The 26,417-nt window shown below is 38.8% G+C and overlaps 1 protein-coding gene across 3 annotated transcripts in view; it reads right to left on the minus strand.

The window, feature by feature from the left end:
- Nucleotides 1-2,252: 2,252 nt before the first annotated feature.
- The window catches only part of arrb1.L (arrestin beta 1 L homeolog), a 110,352-nt gene continuing 86,187 nt past the window's right edge, over nt 2,253-26,417 (minus strand). For 2 of the 3 annotated variants that reach the window (XM_041582789.1, XM_041582787.1), the window contains exons 8-16: nt 22,021-22,156; nt 20,771-20,855; nt 20,048-20,120; nt 18,230-18,370; nt 17,820-17,903; nt 12,324-12,347; nt 9,844-9,914; nt 7,675-7,726; nt 2,253-6,247 (exon numbers count right to left, since the gene is read on the minus strand). In XM_041582789.1, coding sequence (XP_041438723.1) covers nt 6,142-6,247; nt 7,675-7,726; nt 9,844-9,914; nt 12,324-12,347; nt 17,820-17,903; nt 18,230-18,370; nt 20,048-20,120; nt 20,771-20,855; nt 22,021-22,156 — 772 coding nt within the window. In that variant the 3' untranslated portion in view covers nt 2,253-6,141. The remainder of the gene's footprint in view (nt 6,248-7,674; nt 7,727-9,843; nt 9,915-12,323; nt 12,348-17,819; nt 17,904-18,229; nt 18,371-20,047; nt 20,121-20,770; nt 20,856-22,020; nt 22,157-26,417) is intronic. The other variant, XM_041582788.1, reaches the window with a different exon arrangement.

Consider the following 26,417-nt stretch of genomic DNA (forward strand, 5'->3'; position numbering starts at 1 on the left):
ATTTTTCATCCGATTTTAACGATTTTTCACCTGAAAACTCAGATTTTTGCCCGAAAACTTCGGGGTATTGCACGGAGCCCAATGCACATCAAAAAATCATTGGGACTTCTCCCACTGACTTATAGGCAACCTTGACAGGTCTGAGATGCCGGATTTTCTGATTTGGACTTTTCCATCCTTGGGGGTTTAATAAATTTGTGATTTTTCAATAGTCCGATTTTATAAAAAAATCACAAAATTTTTGTATTCTGAGTTTAGTAAATAACCCCCTTAAAGTGCAACTTATAATTATATTTGAGTTTGAGTATGAACATGATCCTCAAAACACTTTGACTCGCCCTAAGTACCTACATTTACCAATTACCTTAAAAAAAGTAGGAACACTGCACTTCTGCTTTAAAATGTTGTATTTGATCAGTCAAGTCTAACTTTACTGCACTGTGGAGTTTAGAAACAAATTACTACTTTACTCCTTGAGCATTTGAACAAATAGCATTTCGACCTATAATGGAGCCAAGACCCACAATTCAACTGAACCCTATTTTACAATTGTCTGGCCCCATAAAATCAGTCCAAAAGTGTCCGCACTCTATCCAATCTCTTACAATTTTGGGTGATGGTCAAGGAAAATATACAATCATGCAGTAGGACCAGTACTCCACTTTTGTGACTTTTTATTCAGAATACTTGTGTATCCAACATTTTAGTCCTTGATAAAGATGTTGGATAATGACTGAAACGTTGGATACACAGTTGTTGTTTTGTGTTTTTATCCAATTTTGTATTACTTTGGACAATGGTGGTGTAATGGAGAAGGGTACAGTTTAGAGGTCTATTTCTTTGGAAGATTAGTAGTTGGAGACAAAAATGATGGTCATTAATAGGCAAAACGGCTGCTTCAGGATTCCTGCTATAATTATATAATTTTATCAACCAGCCTAAATAATTGTGATTGTTCATGGATAACTCACTTTTTTATTCTAAGCTTCTTTCTATTTTGGTGATTTTATCAAACTCAACTTGAAGTTCAGAGTGATATTTGGGATCAACACCTATAAGCTCTCCAACATTTTTTCATATATCTGATCCAAATGTTGTTCCTTTTGCAGGTGCTTGAACTGTAAAAGTATGAAAACCTCTACCATAAAGCAAAGTAGCACTGCTGTTCATTATTTAGCTAGAAAGCCAGCAGATACAGTTATATAAGTACCAGGAATTATATTTCCCTATAATAACATTAAGGGGGTTATTTACTGAACTCCCAATTAATCTAATTTTTTATTTAAAAAAAACACGACCAATCTCCCATGCCCGATTTGAACGTATTTATTAATTTAAAAACTCTAATTAATCGGATCAGGAAAAAACCTAATAAAATCTAGCAATAACCGAATCGTCCAATTTTTTCAGACATTTCCTGAAACACTTGATTTTTTTCGGGAAAATCCTGCATTTTTCAGATTTTCAGACTAAACCCAGCGCAAACCACGATAACTTCAAATTGAGATTGTTGCCTTTCCCATGGACTTACAGGACCTCAACAGGTCTGTGATTCAAGCTTTTTTCAGCATCCGGGTATAATAAATCTCAAAAATTCATGTTTTTTTTCCACTAAAAATTTGAGGTTTTTCCCCAAAAAGCACAACCAGATAAATTTGAGGTTTAGTAAATAATCTGCTAAAATTCGAATAGATAAATATTTAGACAAGACAACAGTTACCCTTTACAGCAGTGCCAAATACCATAGGATTTTTATTTTAAAAACAATTTAATAAAGGGCGATTGTATCTTTTATTTTGTCTTTGAATTTGTAACAAAATAGATAATTATCCCATAAATTAATATCCTCCATCCTTTTCAGCTCATTATGCACGTAAATGTGACCCGCTGTACTAAACTATTGAATACATTTCCATTAAAAGGTAGGGATGCACTGAATCCACTATTTTGGATTTGCACGAAACCCCGAATACTTCACGAAAGATTCGGCTGAATACCAAATTGAATATGAATCCTAATTTGCATATGCAAATTAGTGGTGGGAAGGGGAAAACAAACTTCCTTGCGATTTCCCTCCCCACTCCTGGTTCAGCCGGGCAGAAGGATTCGGGCGAATCTGAATCCTGATGAAAAAGGCCGAATCCTGGGAGAATCCTGAACTGAATCCTGGATTCGGTGCATCCCTAATTAATGGTCACAAATACTCAGAGAAAACGACTTTTCATGCAAAATCAAAGACACATTCCAGGTTGTTAACTTGAGAAATAGATTGTATTCTCTAAGTAGAAACAGTGACACTGCGTTTTAATCCGAACACAAACACAGGGACATATCAAGGAACAAACTGAAAATGATTTGCACAATTCATGTTAAAACACTAAATATACATCTTACGTATCGGCAGAAAAAAAAGGAAATGGAGTCCTGAAATGCTTGTTATACAAAGGTAAATATTTACAGAGAAATCATCGCAGTGACATTTCAAAGCAGCTCATGGCATGTGAAATGGCAACAGTTTTAAAAAATACTTATTACTCAGCTGGGGCCGATAAATACGGTGACAATTAAATTGTGGTGTTAAAAGGCTTCTATGTATTTATCGTTTGAGTTCTAATTTGCCATTCTTGTGTTCAGCTGAGTAGAATCCCATCCATTGAATACTTAAACGCAAGAGAATTTACGTTACGTTCCTGATCTTTCATTTTTCCAAAATGGCAACATTTCTGACCGTTAAGATATATAAAGAGATTCTTATTACGGTTATTTGAGATGCCTACACAAATGTTAAATTGTGTTGATGTTTCTAAAGGCAAACTACGACAGATAAATACTGTTCTATACAGCTCTACAAACCGAGTGAATTTTAATACATTTATAATGTAAATCACCAAGGAACGTTTCCAGCTGATTATACAGTAACAAACAAAAAAAAAAGATTTTGATTCAATAACCAGACGAGAAAAGAAGTCTACGGCACATTTACAGCTAGAAAAGCAAATGGACTTCCTTTATATTATACCTGTGCCAAAAAAATATAAAATTACTTTTTCACTGCACACAAAAATGTAAGAAATAGGAACGCCAATTTAAATTTTAGGATCAGATATACTTTCTTCAGTAATTAATTGACCAAAGAAATGAAACAGAAACAAAATCTCCAATGTGAATTATACGATGAGATCACATTTCTTCAGTAATGAATTGACCAAAGAAAAAAAATAGAAATTGAAACTCTGATTTAAATGTCATGATCAGATATAATTTCCTCAATAAAGAATTGTACAAATAAAAAAAAAAACACAAATAGGAATTTAAACTCCAATTTATATTTTTAGAATCAGATATAATTTCTTCCATAAAGAATTTTACAAAGAATAAAAAACAGAAATAGGAACTTAAACTCCAATTTAAATTTTATGATGAGATCGAATTTCTTCAGTAATGAATTGACCAAAGAAATAGAAGCAGGGATTTAAACTCTACTCTAAATTTTATGATGAGATAATTTCTTCAGTAATGATTTGGGCAAAGAAAACAAATATAAATAGGAATTTAAGCTCCAATTTAAATTTTAGGATCAGATTTAATATCTTCATTAAAGAATTTTTTTGATGAGATGTAATTTCTTCAGTAATGATTTGGGCAGAGGAAAAAAATGGGAATTTAAACACCAATTTAAATTTATGATCAGATATAATTTCTTCAATAAAGAATTGTACAAAGAAAAAACACAATTCAATTTAAGCTCCAATTTAAATTTTTGGATCAGATTTGATTTCTTCGATAAAGAATTTTACAAAGTAAAAACAGAAATTTAAATATTTTGATGAGACTGCATTTTTTCAGTAATGAATTGACCAAAGAAAAAAAACAGAAGTTTAAACTCCAGTGTAAATTATACGATGAGATGTAATTTCTTCAGTAATTATTTGGGCAAAGAAAAACAAATTGGAATTTAAACTCCAATTTAAGTTTGCCGATCAAATATGATTCTTCAGTAATGAAGTGGTGTAAAATGAACAGAGTTATTCCTGCAGAGCCAAATATTAGATTTACACTATGATGATCTGCTCTACTAGTGTGTACTTATTTTTTGTAAAACATTGTAAATATTGTTTGTCTTATGTGGAAATTGTGTTTTTGTCTACAATACTTCTGATAATAAAACTAATAGGCCAAAGGTGTAGGGTTCCATTGAAGATCTTACCGTAATTTACTTGGACTTAAATACTTTTTTCAAGAATAAACTACTCCATAAAGCTAATGCTTTTTAATTTAGTATCTAAGGCAAATTCACTTTTAAGTTTGTGGCATTTTAAATATTTTCATTAGTTTTATCACCTTAGCACATTCTTACCTGGAGGTATGCACACACACACACACAAAAATATATATACACATGGAATAAAATGTAAATTGCCTTGAGAAGACTCTGGCAACAACCAGTGGTTTGAAAAAATAATTCCCAGTGGTCACAAGAATTTGACTTGGGACTTGAAGGTCCCAGGAAGGAGCCAATGAACCTCTTCTTCTCTCTTAGATCTTCTAGATGCAGTGTTCTGTATTAGCACTGTCTACCTGGGTGACTGAAAGCTGGCTTTAGTCCTCCGAGAGATTTGTATGCCCCCTACCACCTAGTTTGCCCCTATGTTCCAGTGGCTTCACATGTTATTACAATCTAGACCCTAATATGGGAAACGTTGGAGAGGACTGTAACCAATAGTATTCATAGCATCATACCAGTAGCTATGTTTCAAGCTCAACGCCAGAATTTAACCTGAGACCTACTACTATAACTTCTCTTTCCAAAGGACCCAAGGGCATCCTTTGACTTAAGAACGAAACCGAATGTCATCTTAAGGTGCAAAAAGACTTTGTAACAGTGGAAGGAAATCTGTGGAATTCTCTTTCTGAAGTTTTCATACTGGAAGGTGCATTGGAAGTTTTCGAGAAAGGGCTGAATATACTGTATTTATAGTAAGAGAGTAAATAAAAGCCTATTGTGATGGTGATCCATCATGACTGGTCTGATTGGAATGAATTTTTTGGAGACCTCTTTCAGATGAGATTTTCTCATCTCCCTCTGGATTAGCTAAACATAAGTAGGATTTACGAAAGTAAAAGCTTGAACTAGGTGGACCTATTTGTCAATTAAACTAGGAATTTGCTTCTTTAACTTCCTATGGATTTTTTTCCTACTTAGAGAAATGAATGTCTTGTACCAGGTTTTACAATAATTGCCCTTAATTTTCTTGAACTGTGTTGCATCATCATAACCATTTGATGAATTAATACATATGATACAAGATGAGAAACTAAGAACAAAAGCAACTGACAAATCATATACTTAATTTGCTTTTCACGGGGTAGTTAACAGATGAGGAACCCTTAAGTGAAATTTCTTCTAATCATGAAACTTTGAAACTAAATGTGACTTTTTTGTTATGTAAATCTTTTGCCATTGGGGAGCTCGATATTTAATATGGTTTGGATAATACTAGTATGAGTTGGCACTACGGGAGTAAGGGAGATGAGATTAATACTGACGCTACAGACAAAAGTTCAGATGGAGGGTAAAATGAGGCATATTTATCCAACAGGCATATTGAAGAGGGATGGATACCACACAATGAAGTGGATCTATCTCTAGCAGATGACTAGTGCTTTAAATAGGCATCTTCCCTCCATAGACTATTATCAATGTGTCACAGCCGGCCTCCAACTGTTGTACCAAAGGTCTGTAAAACAATATTTTTGTTTAGAAAATGCAACTTTTTTTTGAAATTCAGAAACCATTAAAGCTACAGAATTGACTCTGATGCTAGCTGTTCTGTTACAAATATTGGCGTGTGATACTACCGGAGTTATACAAAATGCATAAAAGACTTGATTAATACAAAAGTGCTACGAGAACTCCTTTGCGTAACTTGATGCAGGAACCATGATTGCACTCTTCAATTCTCACGTTTCATTTAGGATAGTGGAGCTGGAACTCAAGATAGGTAGCAATATGCAGAGTGACAATGATGGAACAGCACTAAGATAATAATGGCTGCCAGAATCTGGATTATCGGTAGGCTCGGAACGAAGACGCCTAATCCACGAGTTTAAACACAGTGAAAGGTATAAATTGACCCCAGTTTATCTGTCATTCATTAGAGGAGAATTCGTTCCTTCCTCCTCTTCGTCTTCCTTCGTTCCTTTCAGTCTCTGCCGGGCAAAGTCTTCAAAGACAATGTCGTCATCGCTGTGTGAGGGAGGAGGAATAAAAAAAGTCAAAACAGGTTCAGGTTTTAAAGCATCTCACTGTTGTTCTTCTAATGATAGTTTGTTGTTACTTCTACCAATAGGTTTGGTTTCACTCTGGTGGCCTGGTGGTGTAGATAAGGTCTACAATGACAATGTTTTTTCTTATTCATACACCTTTCCTTTGACTAATCTCCCGGAACTGCCTTCATGCCGGCTAAAATGTAAATCGCTACAGGGATGGCACTCGGAGCTCTTCGTTTTCCAAAGCTGCCTCACAAAGAAAACTTGTGGCGACCGGAAAACAAAACGCTCCGAGTGGCCGGCGGGAGGCAGTTCGGGAAAATTAGTCGTCCAAAGAAGAGGCTGTGTAAAATGTGATCACGGTGACATGGGAACATGTGTTTTTCTTCTTGTCTTTAAAATTCTGATTTCTCAGTAGAACAGACAAGTCAGTGTGGGAGAGCTCAAAAGGAGCTTTGCAAATGGCAAAAGAGCAGAGTAGAATGTGAACTAAAGTAAAGTGGGGTTCTCCAGGCAAGGGTTTTACAAAATAATAGCAGTTAAATTAATAAATGTTGACTTATCCATAGGATGGATGCCTCTCTAGCATGTGTACTTTTAAGCAGCTAATAGTTCTCTCTGACCTTGTTGTGTATCTACAAATGACTTTTAGCCAGAAATTCTGAAAGGTTTCTTCAATTTAAGAATACAACAATTCTGAAAGCAGTTATGGCATTCATCTTTAATTGCAGATGGATGCACAGATACCAATTTCTAGTGAACGTGGGTTTTATTTGACCCTTTGTTGACAATAAATAGTTACAACTGATGGAATTCCATCCAAGGCTAGATGCACCGCATTAGTTTTTACATTAAACTTTCCACCGATCTCCAAATTGGTCCTTTCCACCTTAATTCAAAGGCGGGTAAACAGTGGTACATCTGCCAAAGGACGAATGAAGCACAAAAAAACTCAGGTTTCCAAATAAAGTCCACCTACACACACGGGTTCACCTTAAACCTAGAACACATTGGGACTTCCCAGTGATTTGACTGATCAGCCCAGAAGATGATAGCTTTAGTTGGTTTTTGGTCATTCCTGTGAATGCCACAACTGCCTTTTGCATTATTTTGTTACATTGAGATGCCATAAAACAAATTTACATTGTGTATATATATATATTATATATATATATATATATATATATATATATATATATATATATATATATATATATATATACACATACACACAAGAGTCTTACTTTGATTTTCCTTTTGCCCATGCAAAACATTTTGGAAGCCATGCAGAGAAGACAGAGATGTTAGTGCATGCATTATTATCATCCATGCAAGAGTTGCCCAATGGCGAGGCAGCATTAGTACAAGGCACATGGTGTAAATAACAGACACATTTCAGCTTACTTTGTATCAAACTCTATGAGATTTGTATCTATGGGGGCTTCATTCTCTGGAACTGTAAGAAAAGTCAGGAACATTTAGGAGCCTTTAAATAACAAACAATACTCATTGATGGAAATGACTTGTTCCAGAATTCTTGGCACAGAGATAGGCAACTGTTTGCTCACCAACTGTTATTGCTTTACAACTGCCAGCAGCACCCTAAATCATCTCACTTGCATACAATATGATGGTTGCTTGGGCTCAGAACTGGAGCACCACCAGTTGGCTACAATTTACACTTACCAATAAGGCATTTGGAACCCATGAATCTATCATCTATATCTATATTAAGTAGTTAACTATAGGGGCGCAGACACTGCAACTTCTGGTGGACCCAGCAAACGACCCCAAACTACTATTAAACTTTTGAAGTTTTATTTCATTGTATTCTAATAAATTATGGAATTTAGGGAGTGAAGCTGTTGGTGGCTTGTCATGTGGAGTAAAACCTGGAACACTCAGGGGCAGATTTATCAAGGGTTGAATTTCGAAGTGAAGAAAACTTCGAAATTCGACCATCGAATTGGGTAGTCCGACATTCGAAGTCGAAGGATTTTTAAGATCATACGATTTTACAAAAAAATCCTTCGGCTTCTCAAAACTTAGCCAAATCCTGGCTATAGGTTCTAGGAGGTCCCCATAGGCTAACATAGCAATTCGGCAGGTTTAAGGTGGCGAAGTGTCGAAGTCGAAGTTTTTTAAAGAGACAGTACTTCGATTTTCGAATGGTCGAATTTGTGAAGTATTTTCAATTCGAATCGAAGTCGAATTTGGCCTATTCGATGTCGAAGTACCCAAAAACTACTTCGAAATTAGTAGCTGATTTAATAAAACTTCTAATATAATAATAAAAAATTTTTTGTGAAAACAAATCTGACCAAACTCCCTCCCATGAATTGACCTCATTTAACAATATTCTTTCTTGAAAAAAATCAGAGCGACAAAACATCAAGACAAAATAGAGCGTCAATTCATGGCGATACAATAACTTGATGTTATCGAGTGTTTGCTGCGAAAACTGGACCTTTTCAGATTATCGGCCTAAAACCCTGAATTTTTGGATTATCCAGCGCAGATAGCAATGTCAAGAAACAACTTCAGGGACATCTGTCACTGACTTCTACATGACCTTGACAGGTTTGATTATTTTTGGATTAGGATATTTAGCATCTAAATCTCCTATATGATAAATCTCTAAAAATTCAAGTTTTCACCCTAAAAACTCCAACCAGAAAAAAATCAAGGTTTAATAAATGGGCCCCTTTGGATGAAACATGGAATTGGGTTCATCTAAAGATTATTGGCAAGATTTTGTGAAATCCTTTGAATGTGGTTGTGCTGGATCTCAGTGGTTCTCACTGCCGGGCACATGAAGCAAATTAGTGTCATAAGGGGAAATGTGGGTAATTTAACAATCCTGTGCTCAGGGTTTTGCACTCAATTTAAGATTAGGATTCAGTTTCAGACACATCAGTTAAAGAATAACTTTCAGTGTTTGGTTGAATAAAACAAAAAATATATCATTTTGCTTTGGCCAGTGCCAAGGGAGCATGGACTACAGAATAATAAAACTCCCACATATTTGTCATGACTGAGAGTACAGGTAGCACAGAAGACATGTAGTCTTGAAGAGTCAAGAAGGAGAAAGTGTGTCTTAAAAGGCTTTTCTTTATGGTCCTACTTCTAGAATGCTGTAGTTATATGAGTAGATCCCCTATGGAGCACAAAACTAAAAACAGGGCATTGGGCAGTTTGGCCCTACACACTAGTATCCTCTTTGAGATGCACGTTACTGGCATTTAATATTAAATATAAACACATGAGAAGGATAATTTTGCTCCTAAAATTGTTGTACATAGAGAAAACTGCGAGGTGGGGGACAAAGCTATTTATGTATTCCTGCCCCTTGACTGAGCCGACTGGCTGAATCAACAAAAGGAGCCTGAGATCCACCTCTTTCTTCATGGAACACCTGCTTATCTTGGAAAGTCTCCATATTGGTATTATAGAGAATGTGGGGACTGGGAAGAATAAGGAAAGTTTGGCCAGCCTGTATGTGGGTGCTGGACAGTTTGGAGTTGGCTTGTGTTGCTCCCAGGCTACAGGGCTCATATGAATTATTTCCCTTACCTTCTCGGTGCAGAGGCTCCTCCTTGGGCTTTGCGTGCATCAGAGTAAAGGGCAGTTCGACGGCCACATCACTGAAATATACCATAAAACACGTTAGATAAAACCAACATGGTCCTAGGAGCCATGCAGTCACCCAGCAAGACTGAAGGAAGATGCAGTTAACTCCCCGTGCTTTGGTATCACCCTTTCTGCAATAGTGCAGTTACCCCAACCATAACCATTTATCATGTAGGGGTGTGCAACATGCCTTAGCCAATATCCTCTCTACAATCAGGTCTAAAGAAATGACTCCTGTAAACTGCTAAGTACCCTTGGGTCAATAGTGAACTCTAAGGGGCAGATGTTTCTCCTACAATAGATTAGATACAGCCTCAATAACCAATGGACAAATCTAAGCAGTCAGCAGAAGCCAATCATACATCTGTATACACATGGGGGATGTCCTTCCTAAGAACCGCATGTACCCCCTTTGGTTGGCTTGTGGAGAAAAGAGCTGTTCCACAATGATGGATGGAATAAGTAGGCCAACAATTCCAGGTTGTCTTGGCTCCTCCTGCTTAAGCCACAACAAAATTAATCTCCCTACAATTCATGGCTTTCAAGTACCCGACTGCCAGCGCCAGAGATTTTGTAGTTTCAGTTTCTTTTTCTAATCAACCAATGTTGTCCGGCAAAAAGGTTACCCTTTAATCTACTTTATCAGTCATCTGGCAGTTCTTTGGCTCATGGGCATGACATGTGTCAGTGTCCCTTTAAATGGTAACTCTTATCCAGAATTTCTTGTAGAAAGGGTCTTTGGAAATATTTGAAAACGACTGCTCTAGCCTAAAAAAAAAAACAGCGTCATTCCAAAAAATGTGGGTTTGGGCAGCAAAATAATAGGCAGGTTTTGAAGTTGTGATGCCCCTAGTTGATCATAATAAAAAAACACAGAGGTCCAAGAAATGTTTTTTAAAGAAAAGTGTGCAAAGATTTGTGTCAGATCTCCCTACACAAACCTGCAACTGATACTGTCACATAAAGGAACGCCATTATATATCCACAATATGATAATTACAAGATAAAGAACAACAATGTCACATTCTCCAGTGAGAAGTAAGTGAAGCAGACACGGGATGCGGAACATGCAACGCAGATGAACAAGATGCAGGAATAATAAAGATTGAGCAGTATGGCAGCACCACTGCATAAACTGGAATTGCAGAACATTTTGAGAGCTCTTGCTCCCCAAAAACACAGCCAAAGCTGCTGCTTCGTCTACAGGGTTAAACTCCCAGGACCTGGAAACGGAAGCATTTGTACTATCACTTGTGTTCCGTGAAGGCCAAGTAAATATAGATATTTTTAGTTAAATTGTTAAACCCTGTAACCTTCATTTTAAATGGTGGAGGGTTAGACCGGGTGCAGACTCCTGGGGGGGGGACCATTGTCCTAAACTGTTGTACATTATCATATAAGAAGAAAGGAAAAGATGTATCAAAGGGAAGGTAGAGAGAATACAGTAAAATATCCTATTTAAGAAACTTCTAATAGGGATTAGGGATTGGGATAGTAATTCATATAGGACATGGATTACTGATGTAAACAAGGGACAATCTCTAGTTTAGTTACTAAATAAGACAATGCTTTGAGGCTACTGGCAGCAACATCCAAGGGGTTGGAGAGCAACATGTTACTCATGAGCTACTGGTTGAGGATCACTGGTCTAGAGCAACATGGAAGATAGGGAATACTAGGGGGTCTCAGGGTACCCTGAACTTACTACAGTATATGCCTATGGCTTCCTCCCACCTGACAGAGATACTCCAAATTTTTTATCCAAGGCAAGGTGAAGAACGAAACAATCACCCTATAATAGTAGAGGTGCACATGCTCTTTGGATAAGCACTAAGGGGCACAATTTCACTCCCCTTGGCACTAGAACCTCTACCATAAGTAAATGAGTTGTACAACCTGTATGTGAAATATTAAATGAATTTACATAATATAACAACTTGATTATCAGGTTTCCTCAGCCCCTGGAAGAAGATAATGCACCAAAACCAAGTAGTAGGGATTATTTTCTTGGGAAGGCTGAGGGTTTAGCTGTACGCAAGGTCTTCATGCCCAATTACAATCTACAGAAAGAACTAGAGTGCCTTAAAATCAATGTTTCCCATCAAGCTGGGGGATATCTCTGTAGGCAAAGAAGTAGGAGAAACTCAACTTGGTCATTTTTGTGTTCTCTAGCCACTGAAAATATATAAACCCTATGAGAAAACCCTAATGAGAACCCTACTGAGAAAACCCTAATGAGATACCTATTGAGAAAATCCTATTGGGAAACCTACTGTGTAAGAAACTTTTTGGGATGGCAATGAAAAGCAATGTCGGGCCAATAGGTTCATGATGGTCAGTGAAGAAAGACTTGGCATTACAAGACAAATGCATAGGGATGTAATGTAATGCATGAGCATGGCTAGCAAAGAGTTAAGCATTACCTTGATGCAAGGTCTCCCAAAATGCTGGCATTGGTCAAAGTAGATTAGAGAATTAGTCAAGCTGCAAGTGCATGCACGGAGGAATACTCAGCCTACCAGCTTACATGCATGATCCAGATTTAGTTCTTAATGGTATGAGCCTTATACACATATACATATATGAGGCCGAGACAATATCAGAAGTCCACAATACCATGGATTTGACATTTGTACTGTAACCCAGAATTGGCCTTTGCTCCTCCTATCATAGATGACTCCCTGTTAATAGTTAATATGTTGCTCCCAAAATTGGCACGGCAGGGCACTTTCACATCACAATATACACAGGCTCATATGAAAAGTCCAACTATGATGGTATTTCCTTGTCTATAATGGGCTAATGTCCACAGCCTACTCAGTTACCCCTAATCCAACCTGATGTTACCTGGGTAAATACACTGCAAGAGTAGTCCAATACCAATACTGGTAGCCCACTGGTCATCTGAGCACGCTGGGTGGTAGTAACAAGGGGCCAGATTAAAAAAATAAACCACCTTGCATGCATGGTCATCCTCCTGATCCACCCTGGCCATTCCTTAGGGCTGCCACCTTCTGCTTAGTAACAGCACTGGGCAGGGGGTCAGATTATGACAGGGGGCGGGTGGGGGATGATCCAGGGGTGTGCCCTTGACATCATGGGTCGGGTTATGATGTGGGGATCGCCGGTTGGCTGATCACTGCACCATTCATTTAAAAGCCAAACAGGCAGTTTGGGACAAGTGGACCAATCCCTACCCATGCCTACAAGCCTTGCGCCTTCCATGGGACCCCTGATTGCAGTACCTCATACCCCTTAATGGTGTCCCAGGTTGCCATTATAAAGAAACCAATTCTATTCTAAAGAAAGGTTATTCAAAGCACACTACCATGTACTTTCTATAGGACACAATATGTAGATACACCAATATACAGAGAAGGAATGTTCTGGTCACACAGTAAGCTGTTACATTTTAATGTGTAGGTCAACATACACCAACATATGCCGAAATGATATTTGCCTTCACTAAAGCACACTTACAGAAAGTACATATTAATACGTTATCTTTCACTTATGACTCAGGGAGTAGTTTGTGGCATTTAGAGCTTAACAAACACACAGTGCCGGCCATGAATAGGGAGTTCACTTCCCTTGACCTTCAGCAAAGCCTTAGTACATTTCAGGCCTCTCATGGAAATGACAATGACTAAGAACCATCAGCGGCCGAGCAATTATCTGCCTCTCCAACTCCGGGGACTGTTTGTATTATGAGGAAAGTGGATTTAATGGAAACATTTCTTTCACTGTCTGATCGGAAAACGGAACATAAAAGGAGCTTTTCCTTTACTGGAACACAGGATCCTAAGCAGCACCTCTCCATCTGTAAAGTCAATTAATCCTAATTATCAGAAGATATTTTCTTTTCCCATTAGGGACCAATTAAATCGTTTATTATTCTGCTTGGAAATTGTTTTCCTGAAAATTGGCATCCACAGCTTTTCAGAATGAGAAACCCACGAAGGGGCAATTAGACCACAACTTTTTATTGGGTTTTGTAATATAATAATTATATTTACTGAAACTATAGTACCAAGCTGTACACTTTTTGTTAGAATGTTGCTGCATTTAGAAAAAAAGATGGATTACTTTTAGGGAAGTTATGGCATTGGGATGTCTCGCCTTGAGTTATGCTGCATTGACAGTTTTACTGCATGACACTTATAGATAGTGTTGCATTTAAATAAACAACACCCATTCTTACATTTCACTTAAAATCTAAATGATGGGAAGCACCCAGAAGGGTGAACCAATGAAACGTTTTGTGACAATCCTGAGCAGCCATGCTGTACTCACCGGCATAAGATCTACTGGTAGATCCTGATATGAATACATATCCAATAATCACAAGAAATCGCAAGATTTATTAAACATATGTTATTTCAGGAAAAATATTTTGTTGGATTTACAATAAATTGTCATGCTACTCAAAGGGATGATGCATAATTCAACTACATTCTACATATGTATTATTATTATTAACATGTATTTATATAGTGCCAACATATTGCGTAGCACTGTAAAGTAAATGTGATTATACAACTAAATCACATGAATTATATACATAGAACATATGGGGGCCGATTCACTAACTTCGAGTGAAGGATTCGAAGTAAAAAAACTTTGAATTTTTGTGCTCCTCGACTATCGAATTGGCGTAAATTCGCCGAAGTAGAATAATTCGAATAGATCGAGTGCAAAAACGCTGCGACTATTCGCCATTCGATAGTCGAAGTACTGGATCGAGTGCAAAAACGCTGCGACTATTCGCCCATTCGATAGTCGAAGTACTGTCTCTTTTAAAAATACTTCAACTGCCTACTTCGCCACCTAAAACCTACCGAATTGCTTTAAAAGCCTATGGGAAAGTCCCATAGGCTTGTTTTCCAAGTTTTTGATCGAATAAAAAGGCATTCGATCGAATGAAAATCCTTTGAGCGAATATTCGATCGAGCGCCTATTCGCCTGGCGAATATTCGCCAGCGCGTAAATTCGCCCGAATTGCCTATTCGATTCTATTCCCCAGTCGAATTTCAAGGGATTTAACCCCTCGAAATTCAACCCTTGATGAATTTGCCCCATGGAGTTACATACATCACAATCAATACCGGTACAAAAGGAGAGGAAGTCCCTATGCAGAAAGAGCTTACACTCTAAAGGGAAGGGAGTAATACACAAGGTGTGGGAGTGAGCAAGATCGAATTAAGTGGGTGAGAAATGTGGTACTGTATGTGGTGTTGCGTTTGGTAGTTAAGCAGAGTGAGGGTAGGCTTCTCGAAAGAAGTGCGCTTTAAGAGATTTCTTGAAAGCAGAAAGGTTGGGAGAAAGTAGGACAGACCGTGGGAGAGCGTTCCAGAGGAGGGGTGCAGCCCTTGCAAAGTCTTGAATGCGAGCATGTGAGGAGGTAATGAGAGAAGAGTTGAGTAGCAGGTCAGTAGAGGAGTGTAGTAAGCGGTTGGGTGAGTATATAGAGATGAGTTCAGAGATGTAGGGTGGGGAAGAGTTATGAAGTGCTTTGAATGTCATTAATTTGAATTTGATTCTGAAAGGTAGCGGAAGTCAGTGCAGGGATTGACAGAATGGCGAGGCAGAGGAGGAGCGGTTGCTGAGGTGTATGAGCCTCGCAGCAGTGTTCATTATGGACTAGAGAGGTGACAGTCTCTGGAGGGGGAGGCCAATTAAAAGAGAGTTACAGTAGTCTAGACGTGATATGATGAGAGAGTGAATAAGAATTTTGGCAGCATCTTGGGTGATAAATGATGGTATTTTGGATATGTTCCTTAGGTGGAAGTGACATGATTTAATAAGTGACTGGATATGAGGAGTGAATGACAGGGCAGAATCTAGGATAACCCCAAGGCACCGGGCCTGGGGAGAGGGGGTGATAGTGGAATTGTTAGCTATGATGGATACTTCCGGGATGTTACTGGTGTTTCTTGGAGGAAAGAGAACCATTTCAGTTTTAGAGAGGTTTAATTTAAGGTAGCGTTGCAACATCCAGGTAGAGATAGCGGACAGGCAGGAGGAGACGTGAGTTAGGAGTTCTGGGTTAAGATCAGGAGACGAAAGATAGATCTGAGTATCGTCAGCATAGAGGTGGTAGTGGAAACCATACGAGTTGATTAATTTGCCGAGGGAGGAAGTATAGATATAGTATAGTATATCAGGTCAACACACAAACCTTAAATGGTGGCACCATTTTCCGAATATTTGTGCCAGGGAGTTATGGTCAGTAGCAATGCCCATGACCTACCACACTAGAATATTGCTTAAAGGGATACTGTCATGGGAAAAAAATTTTTTTCAAAATGAATCAGTTAATAGTGCTGCTCCAGCAGAATTCTGCACTGAAATCCATTTCTCAAAAAAGCAAACAGATTTTTTTATATTAAATTTTGAAATCTGACATGGGGCTAGACATATTGTCAATTTCCCAGCTGCCCCAAGTCATGTGACTTGTGCTCTGATAAACTTCAATCACTCTTTACTGCTGTACTGCAAGTTGGAGTGATATCACCCCCCTCCCTTTTCCTCCCCAGCAGCCAAACAAAAGAACAATGGGAAGGTAACCAGATAGCAGCTCCCTAACACAAGATAACAGCTGCCTGGCAGATCTAAGAACAACACTCAATAGTAAAAACCCATGTCCCACTGAGACACATTCAGTTACATTGAGAAGGAAAAACAGCAGCCTGCCAGAAAGCATTTCTCTCCCAACGTGCAGGCAAAAGTCACATGACCAGGGGCAGCTGGGAAATTGACAATATGTCTAGCCCCATGTCAGATTTCAAAATTGAATATAAAAAAATCTGTTTGCTCTTTTGAGAAATGGATTTCTGTGCAGAATTCTGCTGGAGTAGCAAAAAAACATGTTTTCTGATGACAGTATCCCTTTAAGTTATATAAAATGTATTTATTTTTATATACTTTGACAATGACCACCATAGGGCTGATACATTTCCAGCTGATTCCCCGGAGCATCAACTGTGAAGTTTTTTACCACAGTTTGGCCCTTGGCTCTTGTGTCAGTAGCTCAGTGCAACTCAGCACATGTTGAACTTCCAATGGTGGCTAATCCACACAGTGTGCTGATCTGTGTAACTTCTCCCAACAGATGACGTGAGGGGGCAACTGCCAACACAATAGCACCTGGAGCTCAGGGGAGACAAAAGCTATAAATATAAAGCTACTATAACTGTAGGGTTGTAGAATTGTATTTATTTAAAGTCACCAAAGAAAATCTGGGACTTTGCCTTCAGAAAACAAATTGTAATAACCATGATGGTCGCATACAGTATATCATGAGATATAAATGTTGGATGACAAACTTGCCCTCAACAATTATCTTTTTAAATACTGTCAGGAGTCCTACATCTACTGTGTATGGTGTCTTAGGTTGGGACCAGACAGAGAACATCCAAGTTGTGTAAATACCAACAGAAAGTCTTCAAAAGTGCCATACAAACTCCTTATTTGGCTACAAGAACAATGGAAAGTGTCATCACATAGGAACACTCAATGCCAATCAGGGACAACAGAAATGCAGATGTCCATAAAAGGATGAATGATTAATCTTTGCAGTTCTTGTTGCAGGTAATCAATAAGGGAGGCTTTCCATGACATCACTAGTGACATCACAGGGGACTGCCAGTTGATTCACCCACCCCTTCCCACCAGTGAATGCCATGCCAGTCCTTGACCAAAGTACCTAGAGATCCTCACTGAGCTAATTCCATCAAATTGGCCCAACCAGGAAGAATTCCAAATCTGTGTGACCCTAGCATTACAATTAAGTAGACAATACAACATTATTTCATATTGTATTTAATATAATATCATATTGAACTGGCACAATGGAACTGGAAACAGTATATTTCCGCCCAGAATATTATAGGAAGATATTAATATTCTAGAGAACTTACCCTCCTCTAGAAACAACCAGCTTGACTTTGACTTTATATGAGACAATGATGCCCAGGATTTCTTTGTTGGTTCCGTCTCTTAACCTTGGGAAGATGAGACAATGATTTCAAATGTTTTCAGGAATAACTGAATAATATTAAGAGAAGTTTCCATTTTCTGTGGATTATGATAAAATGCTACATGTTTTCTCTGCCAGTTTAAAGCTTATAAAGGTTAAAGTCACAAGTACTTCAGGGGAGCTATGGCACAAATTAATAGACAAAAATGAGTGTTGTTCAACATTGCTTCCTTCAGCTTTTGTTTAACCTTCTACAACATCACTGTAAGTGCGGTACATGTAAGCATGACATATTGTAAAATGACAATCTATTTAACACATTTGTGGTAGAGAATGGAGAAGATGTCTCACAGTGTGCTAGAAGCCAGATTAGTATCTTCGTGCTTGAGCTTCCCATCTAAGGCCAGGCCTCGCTTCTCTCGGTTATTAGCAAGGAATGGTGTCAGTGTGTAGACTTTGCAGAACGTGGAGCTTGGAGCAACAAAATCATTACTGGAATCAGAGAATGAAAGAGTACAATTCTTACAAATGGAACTAGTGTTGAATGTTATAAAGATACATGTCATTAGTAATCTAAATAAATATATAAATATTAAAATCATACAAACAACAAACAGTTCTGTCTACTCCACATGTCCCCTCCACAAATGTATCCTCCAACTCCTCTAAATGTCCCCTCTACATGTCCCCTCCACAAATGTCTCCTCTGAACATCTCAACAAATGTCTCTTCTACATGTCCCCTCCATAAATGTCCTCTCTGCACATCTACTCTGCATGTCCCCTCCACAAATGTTCTCTCTGCATATCACTTCTGCATGTCCCCTCCACGAATGTTCTCTCTCATATCACCTCTACATGTCCCCGCCACAAATGTTCTCTCTCATATCACCTCTACATGTACCCTCTATTCTACATTTCTATTCAACATCTTCTTTGCAAGTCTTCTCTATGTCCACTCTCAAATGTTTCATGTACAAATCTACTTTTCATGTACCCTCTGCAAATATCTTGTGTCCACTCCATAAATGTCTTCTCTGCACAAGTCCCCTCTACAAATGTCTCCTCTGGCACGTCTCATCGTCAAGTCCCCTCTGCAATCTTTGAACATTTCCTCTATATGTCCCCTGTTCAAACATCTCCTCTTCATGTCCCATCTCCAAATGTCTTCTTTACACATCTCCTATACAAGTCCTCTCTGCCAATGTCTCATCTCCCCTCTACAAATTTCTTCTCTACATGTCTCATCTACAAGGGCCCTCTGCAATATTTGAACATTTCCTCTACATGTCCCTTCTTCAAACGTCTCCTCTGCAAGTCCCCTCTCCAAATGTCTTCTTTACATATCTCCTCTACATGTCCCCTCTTCAAATGTCTCCTCTGCACATTCCCTGTCTTCTCCTCTACAAATGGCTTCTCTACATGTCTCATCTACAAGTCCCCTCTGCAATTTTTGAGCCTGTCCTCTACATATCCCCACTTCAATTGTCCCCTCACTAAATGTCTTCTTTGCACTTTTCCTATACATATCCCCTCTACACATGTCTCCTTTGTACATCTTCTCTACAAATGTATTTTCTGCATCCCCTCAACAAATGTCTTCTTTTCACCTCCCTTTTACAAATGTCTCTTCTACATGCCTTCTCCTCCCAGGCCCTGCTCTAAGAAGTATGTACATAGTCAGAGCTGACATCTTGGGCAATCCCAGCCATGTGCTAAGCTGCTTTCACTGATGTAGAAAACACAAGATAGGGAACAAAGTTCTGAATTCCTTAGGGAAACAATGGCTGTATCTATTTATTCAGTTCTGGTTTACAGGTGTATGGTTGTAGCTTGTACATAACCATTTCTTGGAGTACTGTCTGTCTGTGGCATAATGAACTTGTGTCAATGTCAAATTAGATATGGAGTTGTCCTTATAGTGGTCATCTGTGTATTTAGTGCTTCTCAACTAACCGTAGACCACGTGCCGGAGTGCAAAGATTCCAAGTAAAGGAGAGAACAGCCGGAGAGCAGTCCAGCAGGACTTTCTGCAAAATAAAATGAAAAGCTTTTAAAGCAAGAATTTGTGCTCTCCGGCTATTCTCTCCTTTATTTGTGTCTTAATGTGTCTTCAAGAACAAATGTTTCCCAGTGGTACCTTCCTTTTGAGGTGGTACAGTCTACTTACTCAGCTTCGTCCACAGCGACAGGACACTTGTACTGGGCAGTGTTGAAGAGGCAAATGTCAGCATACTGGCGAACTGGGGAAAAACTCAACATGTGAATCTACAGTTGTAGTCACAGAGCTTCCGGGTATTGATCATAAATCCTGGCTACAAAAAAAGTGGTGGCAGAAAAACCATACAAAACCCATGCAAGATTAATTCTAGATATTATGGCACAACAAAGACACAATGTAACCAAACACTGGGTGGCAGGTGTTGTAGGAATGAAAACAAATTGTGAGACAATATCTTTGTGCAAAGATGGTGATTTCTACATTGTACGGACAAGGGAAACAAATTGTGTAGTAAAAAACAACAGTCGATTCAGAGAATAACTACAGCTTTACACACACAAAATCACTGGCAATAATTATTTTTATAGAGGATAATAATAAGGGATGTACCTTGGATTCGGCCGAGCCCCCGAATCCCTCTCAAAAGATTGGGGCGAATACCGAACCGTATTCCAATTTTGCATATGCATATTAGGGGTGGGAAAGGGAAAACATTTTTTACTTACTTGTTTTGAGACAAAAAGTCACGTGATTTCCCTCCCCGCCCCTTTTGCATATGCAAATTAGGATTAGTTTCGCCGGGTGGAAGGATTCGCCCGAATCCTGCTGAAAAAGGCTGAATCCTGGATTCGGTGCATCCCTAATAACAATGGGGCCTTTGGGCAAACTCACCTGAAATTTTAATTTTTTTCACAGTCTTGTTTGTGTTGTTTGTAACATGAACATTGACATTGATGGGTTCACCGTGATAATATATCTGTGAAATTAGAATTAATGTTAATGATTCTGCATTTTGTGGCTTATACATAGTAAATTAAGAATTAAGTGAGGGGCCATATTGGTGCCCTTTGAAGGACCCTATTCACATGCGCCAAAAGAAATTTATTATCCAGAAAGCTCAGAATTATGGAAAGGCCGTCTCCCATAGACTTTATTTTATCCAAATTTCTAAAACCGATTTCCTTTTTCCTGTGTAATAATAAAACAGTAGCTTGTACTTGATCCCAACTAAGATATAATTAATCCAAATTATGAAAAGATCCAGTATCTGAAACACCCTAGGTCCTGAGTATTCTGGATAACAGGTGCCATACCTGTACTTAATAATATGCAGGTATGGGACCCGTTATCCAGAATGATTTCTGTAATTTGTATCTTCATAGATTAAGGGGCAGATTTATCAAGGGTCGAAATTTGAAAAACTTCAAATTCGAATTCAAAAAGACCAACCGAAATGTATTTTGCCCAAATAGGTCGATTTTCGATCTAATTCAATCGTACGAATCAAAGAAATATTGCGTTTTCCCCCCAAAAACCTTTGATTCAACTGACTCCAAATGTGTTCTAGGAGGTCCCCCATAGGCTAGAACAGCAATTCGCCAAGTTTTAGATGGCGAATGGTTGAAGTCAAATTTTTAAAGAGACAGTACATGATAAATTTCGAAATTCAAATTTTCTAATTTTTTTATTCCCTAGTCGAAGTACACAAAAATTAGCTCCAAATTAAAAAAAATTTAATTCGAATTTTCACTTCGACCTTTGATAAATCTGCCCCTAAGTCTACTAGAAAATCATATATCATTAAATAAACCCAATAGGCTGGTTTTGCTTCCAATAAGGATTAATTATATCTTAGTTGGGATTAAATACAAGCGACTGTTTTATTATTACAGAGAAAAAGAAAATAATTTTTTAAAATTCCCTTTTTTATACTTAATAAGTAAATGTTAATTGTTAAATGTTAATATGCTTAATAAGAAAATGTTAATAAATATTGTTAATAAAAATGTAAAAATAAATTATAAATGACGAGTGCTGATCAGTTTGGGAAAGGAGCTTTCTGTGTGGGTTTTAGGGAGATTCAGAACAAATGTTGTGATGTCCATAGAGTAATCACTGACATGGGGGTTCAGTTCATGTACCTCTTTATCGAGGGAGGCTTCCAGGTGTAATGGTTTGTCAGACATAAGGAACTGTCTTGTGGTCTCGGCCATTGGCTGGGGCCCGGGTCTCTCCGGAGCATATTGAACCTTTCTGATTACCAAACGCACTGAATTCCTGGAAGGAAATTGAATATCATCTTGAAGACCTGACAATACAGGTTTGTTCTCTGACACATGATTCCAATAAGATCTAAATGGACTTTGTAGCTACCTTGAATTTCCACATTCATCTTCTAAAGGGTTACAGGTTGGCCAAAATTACTTTATGTGGATTTATAGTGTTACTTTAGGGTAGTACTTTTGCTTTGCAGTGCTGGGGTCCTGCATTTAATCCCACCCACACATGTTCTACCTGTTTCTGTATGGGTTTCCTCTGGATACTCTAGGCCCCAGTGTATTTGACAGTGACAGGGACCTTAGATTGTAAGCTTACTGGGCTAGAGACCGAAGGGAATGTGATAGGGAACTTGGATTGTAAGCTCACTGGGATAGGGACTGATGGGAATGTGATAGGGACCTTAGATTGTAAGTTAACTGGGCTAGAGACTGAAGGGAATGTGATAGGAACCTTAGATTGTAAGCTCACTGGGCTAGAGACTGAAGGGAATGTGATAGGGACCTTAGATTGTAAGATTACTGGGCTAGAGACCGAAGGGAATGTGATAGGGACCTTGCATTGTAAGATCACTGGGACAGGGACTGATGGGAATGTGATAGGGACCTTAGATTGTAACCTCACTGGGGCAGAGACTGATGGGAATGTGATAGGGACCTTAGATTGTAACCTCACTGGGGCAGAGACTGATGGGAATGTGATAGGGACCTTAGATTGTAAGATGACTGGAGCAGGTAATGTGGTGCAGGAATGTGTCAGTACTATATAAATAATAGGAAGTAAATAATAAAAATAAACTTGAGCCATCTTGCCCTCCTGTTACCATCATTTTCTTTTGTCTTACCACACTCGAACGTGTAATATGGTCTCTATGTTGCCCAACTGTTCCCTGACCTGTCATATTGTTATATAAATATATATCATTGTGCCCTATTATTATCATCTTGTCCAATGATTGCTATTGTATCCTTCCTTCTCCATCTTACCCTACTTTCTCTATCCTGACATATTTTTGCTTATTCTGCTGTCTCCATCATATCTGCATGTCTCCATTTTGCTCTACTATATTGCCGTCTTATCCTACATCTACATGATATTTCCATCTTGCCCTACTACTGCCAACTTACCCTACTTTTTCTGTCTCAACCTACTACTGCAGTGCCATCTTGTCTTCATCTTTCCTACTGTCTCCGTCTTGCCCTACGGTCTCCATCTTGCCATATTGTCTCCATCTGGTCCTATTGGCTCCATCTTGCCCTACTTTCTACATTTTGTCCAACTGTGTCTCTATCTTGGCATATTGTCTCCATCTTATCCAACTGTGTCCATTTTGCCCTATTGTCTCCATCTTTCCCTACTGTCCCCATCTTGCCATACTTTCTCCATCATACCTTATTGTATATATCTTGTCCTGCTGTCTCCATCTTGTCCTGCTGTCTCCGTCTTGTCCTACTGTCTCCATCTTGCCCTACTGTCTCCATCTTGCCCTACTGTCTCCATCTTGTACTGCTATCTCCATCTTGCTCTACTACTACTACAACTTGTTCTACATGTACATGCTATCTCCATCTTGTCCTACTACTGCCAACTTGCCCTACTTTCTCTATCTTAACCTACTACTGCCATCTTGCCCTACAGTCTCCATCTTATCCTTCTGTCTCCATCTTGTCCTACTGCCTCCATCTTGTCCTACTGCCTCCATCTTGTCCTACTATCCCCATCCTGTCTTAATTTAGTCCATAATGTATAAATATTTGTGGCTCACAATTACAAGGCTGTATCTTTTGAAGGGCTAATGATCACATTGTGTGAAATATCTGAATATCTGTTGTTTAAAGAACACAAATTGATTTACTGCAAAATGTGAACACTTAGCCCACCTCCAACAACCCCTCTGGTTATTCTGATTTTTGAATATTTATTAAGGGATTTGAACACTAAGTGGAGTATTTTTTGAAAATCCTTGGAATACTGCATTGCTGCAAAGGCCACAGTCATCAATAAATCCAGCCCTCTCAGTATTCCCCTCTATATAAACTATATAAACCCCTCTATACACTGCTGGGAAATAATGAACAGGCAAAATGAAACATTGAAAAAATAAAATTTTTCAGAATTAAAGCAAGTGGGTTGAGATTTTTCTATTATTATCACCTCCTCCGCTAGAATATTGTGCCTGAAGCTGCTCTGGCAAATGGGAAGAATTTCCACTAAGAAATGTAATCATCCGTTTATTTATAAAACTCCCAATGCTCTTTAATGTTTCACCCATAAAAGGTAGTTATACGCCAGGAATAAAGGATTAAATCCCAGGAAGGTTACAGTCAGACGAGAGGAGGTCACCCCAGCAACATCACATTTATTTCTTTATTGGAAATGTCATGAAAGTAATTTGAATTTAAAGGAACACTATCATCAGAATATCTAAGTCTTTGTGTTAGAAAACAATGTTTAATGGATGCTAGAGTGGAGAAAAATGGTTTACTGAGGATTTGACAGGGTTGCATGTATGTATCTGCATGTATCTGATCCCCATTATAAGCAGCAGTCCTGCTCTGCTTTATGGCTGAGATTCTAGCTATCTGTATAACAGAACATTCTGTCCCAGTGGCTGCACAGATCCTATCTGATCCCCATTGTAAGCAGCAGTCCTGTCCTGCTTTATGGCAGCTGAGATTCTAGCTATCTGTATAACAGAACATTCTGTCCCAGTGGCTGCACAGATCCTATCTGATCCCCATTGTAAGCAGCAGTCCTGTCCTGCTTTATGGCAGCTGAGATTCTAGCTATCTGTATAACAGAACATTCTGTCCCAGTGGCTGCACAGATCCTATCTGATTCCCATTGTAAGCAGCAGTCCTGTCCTGCTTTATGGCAGCTGAGATTCTAGCTATCTGTATAACAGAGCATTCTGTCACAGTGGCTGCACAGATCCTATCTGATCCCCATTGTAAGCAGCAGTCCTGTCCTGCTTTATGGCAGCTGAGATTCTAGCTATCTGTATAACAGAATATTCTGTCCCAGTGGCTGCGCAGATCCTATCTGATCCCCATTGTAAGCAGCAGTCCTGTCCTGCTTTATGGCAGCTGAGATTCTAGCTATCTGTATAACAGAGCATTCTGTCCCAGTGGCTGCACAGATCCTATCTGATCCCCATTGTAAGCAACAGTCCTGTCCTGCTTTATGGCAGCTGAGATTCTAGCTATCTGTAGCACATTCTGTACAAGCTGAACTTGGCAAGTTCTCTAGACTGCATTGGCTGCAGCGGTTAAACTGCCTTATAAATAATTAGTTATGTGAATGTTGGAAGCTCTGCAAATGATTTTCCTGAAAGCAGAGTACAGTGTCAGCAAACCCTCGAAGACAACACAGGAAGTTACGGTGTGTAAAATGATATACATCAGCTTCGCAATCAGAGAGCTTTAGCTGAAACACTGACGTACCGAAAGGCTAAACCACAATATATTTCCACATAATTATGGTGAAAAAAACAATCACTTGTGCCATTATGATGGCCACTGGGTATGGTAAAAAGGCCCATCCAGTGTCCCCAGCAATCGCAGTATACTTTTGAAAAACCACAATGATCTCAGCAACAATTGGTTGCTATGGGTTACTAGACCTACTGCCCACACTGCCAAGTTATATGAGCAGTACCAAGGTTCCAGGACCTCAAACTGATAATTTGCCCGTGTAACTAAGGTTGGGTATTACTCAGTACCTCTCACAATCCGGCAATTACTACTAATAACCAGCAGCTACATCATCAGGGAACACAGATTTAAGTCGATAGAGTGGAAACATTAAGACATTAAGCAGCTCAGCATATATTTCTGTTTGCACTTTGTCTCCTTTATTAACCCTTAACTACCATTCCTCTCTGTTCTCCACTACAACTGCACGGAAGGATTTGGTACAGAAGCCATTGTCCCATAGACGTATTATTTCCCTTATTATTCCTGCGGCTCTTGTTTCCTCCATATCCGCCTCTTGTTCTTGCCAATGATACAGGAATCCAGTATTCCTTAGTATTCTTGTATCCCCCTTACAGAATTAGCATTGATCAGCACTTTGTGTGGGGCCTGATGGGAAAGGAACCTCCTTTCAGTAAATTGCCTGAGCCTAGTCTCCTGCGTTATGGCCAGAAGTATGGGGACACCTGCCCTTCCATTGCAGCTTTCTTCAGTCTGGAGTTTGAAATCCTAACAGGGTGCTGAGTAATTATCTAACACTGGAGTTTAGTTAAAAAGGATGGTGCTTG

This window comes from Xenopus laevis, chromosome 2L (genome assembly GCF_017654675.1).
Source record: "Xenopus laevis strain J_2021 chromosome 2L, Xenopus_laevis_v10.1, whole genome shotgun sequence".
Lineage (NCBI taxonomy): Eukaryota > Metazoa > Chordata > Amphibia > Anura > Pipidae > Xenopus > Xenopus laevis.